General features: G+C 55.5%; 3 protein-coding genes across 3 annotated transcripts; 2 read left to right on the plus strand and 1 right to left on the minus strand.

Annotated features, from left to right (window-relative positions):
* Positions 1-127: 127 nt before the first annotated feature.
* On the minus strand, positions 128-2102 carry IE81DRAFT_363419 (hypothetical protein). Its single transcript, XM_025516770.1, has 3 exons — positions 2034-2102; positions 943-1913; positions 128-809 (listed from the first exon to the last, which is right to left on the minus strand). The coding sequence occupies exons 2-3, from the start codon at positions 1657-1659 to the stop codon at positions 546-548; spliced, it is 981 nt and encodes a 326-aa protein (XP_025373605.1). The 5' UTR covers positions 1660-1913; positions 2034-2102; the 3' UTR covers positions 128-545.
* A 931-nt stretch (positions 2103-3033) lies between these two features.
* On the plus strand, positions 3034-4686 carry IE81DRAFT_338850 (hypothetical protein). Its single transcript, XM_025515553.1, has 4 exons — positions 3034-3142; positions 3216-3926; positions 4039-4258; positions 4360-4686. Exons 1-4 carry the CDS (start codon positions 3110-3112, stop codon positions 4656-4658), a joined length of 1263 nt encoding a protein of 420 aa, XP_025373606.1. The 5' UTR covers positions 3034-3109; the 3' UTR covers positions 4659-4686.
* A 1366-nt stretch (positions 4687-6052) lies between these two features.
* Positions 6053-7090, plus strand: IE81DRAFT_344054 (hypothetical protein; the record flags this gene model as incomplete). Its single annotated transcript, XM_025515766.1, has 1 exon — positions 6053-7090. The coding sequence occupies one exon, from the start codon at positions 6053-6055 to the stop codon at positions 7088-7090; it is 1038 nt and encodes a 345-aa protein (XP_025373607.1).
* Between the last annotated feature and the right edge of the window lie 350 nt (positions 7091-7440).

Genomic DNA, 7440 nt, shown 5'->3' on the forward strand with positions numbered 1-7440 from the left:
CAAAAGTCTTGGGGTGGAAGCTGGGCTGAGAGCGCGCAAAGGGATGGATGCCCTTGATCCAGTCAGGGGGCAGCGATTCGTGCCCTTGTGCATAAGCTGCTGCGTGCCTGTACTGGGGGGTCCGCCTGGTCCGCCTAGCTGCTGCAGCCCGAGGTTTGGTCGAGATGGTCATCTCGAATCCTTGTAAATTTCGAGGTGCGAATCGTGTATTCTCAAGCGCAAGCGTGAAAGGAGCGGCGCACACCTACACACATGCGCGCACTCTCGGGTCCGAATACAGCTCTTGCCCCCCCCCACGGCGTCATGGTTTGAAGTTGTGGTAGATTGAAGATTGTACAATGACGCTTCATATAAAGGAGTACGCGTTGTTCTTGCGCTCTCCCAAAATAGGGAGATGCAAGGATTCACGAGCACAAGTGGCCCGTCAACATTTTGTCTGTGCCGCTGAGTGGAGCGACTGGTAATGGTTGCCGCAAAATCTTTTGCTCGATAGGCTAGTCGGACACGTTGGGCCCCCCATTCGCATCGACTCGATCGCCCCAAATTCAACTCTTGACCTTCTTGTTCTCTGCAGGTGCGCCCGTTCCAAACTTTTCAGCCCTCTTTCTCTTCTTTTCATCCTCCAGCGGGTCCACAGGTGCAGCTGCGACGATAGCTGCAGCGGCAGCAGCAGCGCCTTTCTTTGCGTCGACTTGACCCGCCGACGATGCCCCTTTCGCTGGCTCTGGCAAACCCCACCTCTTTGCGCGAGAGGCCTTGGCAGCTTCATCCGCTTCTTGACGCGCTTTGCGAGCTGCAGCTTCTTCGGGCTGCCAGAGTGAGTGAGGGGCGAGGTAAGCAGATGCACGGAGGGGGCCATGGGGGCGAGACGCACAAGTCGCAGTGGCATACGCCCTACGTCTACCATCGACAATCTCCAATACCGCTTGCAAGTACACTCACAGTCTCTGCCTTCTTGACAGCGGCAGCACCTGCTTTGCTCGGCTTTGTCGCGCTCAGAGCCTTATCCAATGCCACGCCACCCTTTTTACCGTCCACTTTTTGCACCTCTGCAGCTCTCCTCGCCTCCTTCTTCTGCTTGCCAATCTCATCCAAGCCCTTGCTCAACAACGCAGCGGGCCCAGCAGCAGCAGCTTCCTTTGCGCTGTTGCTCTCCAAACCAAACTTTTGAATGCGCTCAATCTGAGCATCCAGATCCCTCGTCGACTCTCCGAACCTCGCCTGACGAGCTCTGCGCCTGGTGAGATCCGCCAGGAACGTCTTTGTCTCCTCTTCGCTCGCTTTGGCGTCCACGGCGCGTGTCGTCGCGGCAGCAGCGACGGGTTGCGCATCAGGCTTGACGGGATCCGACGCTTCGTTTGGTAATCCTACCAAGTCCGACTCTGTTTGCGCCTTGTCGTCGTCCGCACCCAGCAGGTTGGGTCCATCCTTGATGCTCCCTGGCACGCCTGCACCACCACCACCACCAGCAGCAGCAGCTGCCGCGCTATTCTGCAAGCCCAACTCGCTTTCCAAGCTCAAGCCGTTGAGCGATCCTTTGGCGTGGGATTCTAATAGCCTTGCAACGAGATCCGCTTTCACTCCAGTCTGTGCCAGATTTGCTCGTTGCAACAAAGCTTTGAGCTCGGTGACCTTGAGGGATTGCAATTTGGACTCCATGCTGTAAGTGAGCGTGTGAGGGGGAGGGGAGCGCGGATCCAGATGGGACAGCAGTCAGTGGCCTTCGAATCGCGTATATGGTGCGTGTGTGAGGGGGCTGTAATAGTCATGAGTCTAGCTGATCGTGAATGTGACCCTGACACGGCAAGAAGCAAGCGGTCGGCGCGGAGTTGTGAAGGCTACACTATACACGCACACGCGATCCAGCACGCACGCACGCACGCACGCCTCTTCTGCGGTGGGCATATACGCAACTGAGGGGGAACGCGCGCGCGTCCGTGCGCAGGGCAAGTACGGGGCGCGAATCATGAAAGAGTGAGTCACGTGTTCAATCGGCGGACGGGGGAGCGGGGGCGGCGCGCGCCAAGTCTCACCAAAGCTCTTCGGGGGCGTTGCATGCATGCGCGCGAATCAAGAATCAGCTGCAGAATCAAGAATCTAGGCTTTTGCAAGTCAAAGTCGAGAATGGGCCCTAGCTGCATGAGTAGGTCCGCTGGGAATGAAATTAAGACTCACGACTCACGACTCGGGGTGTTGCAAATAGTCACGCTACGATTTGGATGTGGATGTGGATGTGGGTGTGGGTGTGGATGTGGATGTGATGCTGGGACAGAACATACCGAAGAAGGGTCATGCGGTGCGGTGCCGTGCCATGCCGTGCCATGCCACGCCATGATGCTACTACTCTGAGTGAAGACTCGACAGGGCCGCTTTGCGTAAGGAGTGGATGGGAAGGTGTGCGTGCGTGAGAGTGTGATGAGTGAGAGTATAGTGGTGAGTGCGAGTCTGAGTGCGCTGCTGAGCCAAATCAATCACGACGCCCAAGTCGCCCCCACATGCAATTGCGCAATCATCAAATCCAATCGTGAATTGAGCAGCGCCGATGTGTGCATGTATGTATGCATTCATTCATTCACTCACTCACATCAGCTGATCATCCCGGGCCTGGCCTTGCCTTTTGCTTGCGCCTTCACCTCCTTATCCTCCCATACTCAGACTGATACCCATACCCATACCCACACCCATACCCGTGACCGCATCCCACTCGTGACTCGCGACTCTGATCGGGAACCACACGCTCTCTAGAGAGACCACATCTCCGATCAGAAAGGCGGCATTCGAGGCACGAGCGAATGACTGAACAACAGCAATTTGTACCTGTCCTCATCAGACTCCAACTCCGACTTGCCGCTCCGACATTTGCGTCCAGGCTAGACCCGCGTCCGCATTCGACATTCTAAGCTCCTCATTTCACACTCACTTCGCAACTCATCTCGCTTTCATTCACAAAGCCTCAGCATCGCATCCCACGCAAAACAAATATACCAGCGACTTTCCACGCATTCAACCGGCATCTTCCCCTTTCCCCCCCCCCCCCACACCATATGCTAGCTTCAGCTCACTAGCACCAGCACATCCCAAGCCTCTCTCGCTCTCAACCCCGCTCAACATGGGCTTCGAGGATGTCATGGCCCACGTTCAGGTGAGCAGGATCAGGCGAGCTACGCGGCGAGTCGTATGCTGGAATTCTCCTTTTTGCCCCTCTCTTCATTCAGAGCGCTACGTACAACGTCGCGCAAGGTTCCGATCTGCTATCCCGCCTCCTCACGCTCGAGCATGGAAATCAGAGCAGCAGCGCATCCTACCCGGGTTCAGCTCGCTCCTCGCTAGCTGGCGCTAGCGCAAGCTCGACCGGCACAGGAGTGTCCAAAGCGGTGTCGTTTGCCGCGTGTAGTCAGTCTAGAGGCGCCGCAGGCGGAGTGGACAAGATGGTGGAGGCGGCCATCGCTGTGAGGGACGCCAGCAGAAGACAATCCATCATGTCCACCTCTTCATCCAGTCAAGACTCGTCCAATCGCATTGTCGCGGACAGCAGCGGTGCCAGCATCAGCAGCATCAGCAACAGCAACAGCAGCAGCAGCAGCAGCAGCAGCAGCTATCCGATCACAGGCACTCGCCTCCAGGGCTCGCTGCAAGTGCCAGGTGGACTGTTGCTAGGAGGCATGGAGGATCAAAAGACGCCCACCGCTCGTCCAGCAGACGCGCGATGCGCTGGCAGCGGTGCCGCTGGACCTGTGATGGACCACGGCAGCATGAACGAATTGCAGAGCTACCCGTTCACTTTTCCCGCATTCTCACATCAAAACGATGGAATGGACGTGGACAGGCGCGCTAGCTTGGACGCTGACGATGCGCTCAAGCACCAGGCATCTGCCGAGTCCCTCTTGATCGATCTGGAACAGAGGTACCTCTCAGCCAAGGGCCAGGTGAGTGCTGCGTCGATGAAGCTTGGCATCGCCAAACACTGCGTTCGGTTTGCCTTGCGCCCTGCAGCTGATGCAGCAACCGCATTCCCCCCTTTCTCCACCGCGGGTGCAGTTCGAGGCTTTAAAGGAAACGATGGGGGTGATTTACGCTTCTTTGACAGAAGCCGTCGCATCTGCTAGACGCTTTGCCCGTTGTGCTTCTAGCGGCGCAGGATCGCTGTTGTTGAATGGCAAGCAGCGGGAGAGGATGCATAGCAGGTTGAAGGAACACTTGACCGTTCAGAGGAGCTATTTCGACGAAGCTGCGGAGCTCGTGCAGTGCTGCTGCAAAGGTGAGCCAGCCGCATCTTATACTTTTTCCCAGTCTCTATTTCCATTCTGCCGTGCGGCTAGCGCTGACCAGCATTCGCTCCGCCTCTGCGCCGAATCGAAGCTCGCATAGGGACCAAACCCATCCGTGCGGATCTGGCAAAGCTCAGAGGAGCTTATTCGGAGCTTTTTGAGATTCTCGAACCTTACGACGAGACCGAGGAGCGGATAGAAGGATTGGCGAGCGAGATGGAGCAAGCTTGTGATGAGCTGCTGGCTCGCTTGCTCGCAGCGGATCAAGGCGGTGGTACGACGGAGGAGGAAAAGGAGAAGGAGGAGGAGGAGGAGCAGGAGGAGGAGGAGGAGGAGGAGAGAGGTGTAGATGGAAATCAGCTGGGTCTCGTGTCGAATTTCGTCACCTAATGTTGAAAAAAAACAAACACTTGCGTCCCCTCGCATTCTCGCCCCCCCCCCCCCCCCCCCCCTCTTGGTGTAGGCTGCTGCAAGTTTTGAAAAGCGGGGGGGGGGGGGGAAGACGCTCTAGACGACGATGTGAGACGCAGTGCCCTCAATTCGTGGCCCATGCTTTGGGCGCAGCTGGTGACGATGTTGGCGGCGCCCGTCCAGCGCGGGTCTGACATGGGCTGCTGCGATGACTTGCGCATGTTCACGTCATTCAGAAGTGTGCACGAATGCGATGGGGTGGGGCATGAAGGCGTGTGGTCTTGGCCGCGACCAAGTTTGGTCGCCCCCCCGCGTGGGGGTTCTGTAGAGGGGGGTTGGGCATCAACGTGAGTGGGAGTGAGAGAGTATCGCCAAATGCTTGTTCTCCATCCATCCATCCATCCATCCATCCATCAGACTCAGACTCGAGATCTAAGCACGACGCACGACTGACGCAGGCTAAGCGGTACCGGTACCGCGGGGGTCGATGCACGTCATGCATGCACGCATGATCGGCGTGCATTCGGGATCTTGAACATCTCACGAATCGAGAATCACAATCACGAATCATGAATATGAATGAATCGCATCACGTGTCCTGCAAGCACAACTCAGACTTCGTTCTGATGAGTCAAGTTTGTGAGTCTTGAGTCAAGAGTCACTCACACTAGTACTCACTGTATCTGCGATTCGAGAGCGTTGATGAAGTGGGAATAGAGAATGCTGATTTGCTCCGAGTTGATTGTAAATGCTTTGATCGAGTCACGAGTCTGGGTGGGTATACAGTACAGGTACTCGTGATGCTTGGTAGACGTTGTGTCCTACCCATCCATCCGCCCGGCCCCCTGCGCCCAAGCTCTTGATCGACCTTGTCCATGCATGCATGCATCACCGCATACATTCGCTCATCCACTCATCCACTCATCCACTCATCCATCCATCCATCCATCCATCCACCTCCACGTCGTTTTCGCCCTCCCTTCGCAGCACCTCTGACCCTCTTCATACATCCATCTCGCAGACCCTCAAGACTGCTCGTATCAACACGACACTAGCACGATTCGGCCTTTGCACACTCTGCGCAGTCGTAACTCGAACCATCCACACCACCACGACCACCTCCTTGTTGCACCTTTGAGCAGGTTACACCGCGACACGCATCGAAGGTGAGGCAGCAGGCTGAGGGAGAAAGGTCAGGCGGAGGATTAGAAGCTGATTGAAGCTCTTCTCGAAGTGATAGAGACATTTGCACCTGTAGTCGCTATCGCACTTGCAGTCGCTTTCCCAGCTGCATTCACAGTCACAGCCTCACTCACAGTCGCAGTCGCAGTCGCACCCACCCTCACTTTCACATCCCCGCTCACGCTCGAACAATGAATGGAGAGGCGAGAATGGACGAGGGTTTGGATGCGAATCAGCAGCTCGACGCCAACAGCACTATGGGGGATGTGTCCGAGTCGTTCTATCATAGATCGAGCATCACCGCATCCACCTCGGGAGACATCACATCTTCTTCTGGTGACACCAGCAGCTCTCTTGGTCCAGTACCTCTCAGCGTCACCTCGTGGCTCGAGAAAATCGCCTCTGACGAAAGCAGACACATGGCCAATGTTGTGCAAGGCTGGCATAATGTACAATTATCGCAGAGCTCTGAATGGAGACGCTTCAGCAAAAGCCTACTCATGCTCTTGGAAAGCATTGACATCGAGATGGATGATCCCAACGCCCCTCCATTCATCAAGTCTTTCCTCCAGGGCCAGAATACGATCCAGCATCTCAAGCAGCGAGTCGAGATGGGCGCGAATTGGGAACGCAGACGACACAAGCCACTCGATGATCCAGCAGTCGAGGCCCCCTTGCTCGTCATCCTCAAGGGCTTGCGCAGTCATACAGGCATGCGCTTCGATGCCAGCAATGACCATCGACACGCAGATGCCATTTCACACTTGGAGCACAGCTTCTTTACTGCAAACTTTGCTGGCACTCGTCATATCCGTCTTGCTCAATATCTCGCAACTTATGAAGCAGCTTTCACTGAAGAGCGTCGCCGCGTGGTTGCAAGTTTGCCAGAAGACATTTTGGAAGAATCAGGACGGCATCCATTGCCTCACTCTCGCTCTCTTGCCATATTGCAGAGCAGCGGTACAGGCAAGTCTCGCTTGGTCAACGAATTGGGAAACCTTGCTCAAGACATCCCGTCAAGCGACAAAGCTTCGACGGTCCACCTTGTCTTTACCCTTTGCTTTCGCAAGCCCAATGAGGTCGGATTTCCCTTAGGCGATGCCTCTTATTACGACTGGCTCTGCGATCCAGATTTTGGATCGCGCCTGATCAATGATGGCATAGCTTGCCGTCTTGTCTTCAAGATTCGACTCATTGCGCTGTTAAATGCCATCTACGAGCTGTTGTGAGAAGAGATCGAATTCATAGCGAGTGGGGGCTTGACTGAAGGAACTGGAAGAGACTTATATACATGCATAGAGAGGAGGCCTGTGCGCTATTCTGACCGTTCAGATGCCTCATGCAGGAAAGGGGACCGTGCACTCAATACTCCCCCTTCTCAACAGTTCCGTTGTCAATCAACAAGAAGATCGACATACATTTCACATGAGCCCAAGTTGCTTCATAGCTACTCCGTGCTTAACTCCAGATAGCGACTTTGTGAGGACGTCAGCCTTTTGGTCTGCTGACGGTACGTATTCCACTATGATCTCTTTGTTTTCCACTTCTTGACGAACGTAATGGTACTTGACCTTGATAT

The sequence above is a fragment of the Ceraceosorus guamensis genome (assembly GCF_003144195.1).
Source record: "Ceraceosorus guamensis strain MCA 4658 unplaced genomic scaffold IE81scaffold_1, whole genome shotgun sequence".
Taxonomy (NCBI): domain Eukaryota; kingdom Fungi; phylum Basidiomycota; class Exobasidiomycetes; order Ceraceosorales; family Ceraceosoraceae; genus Ceraceosorus; species Ceraceosorus guamensis.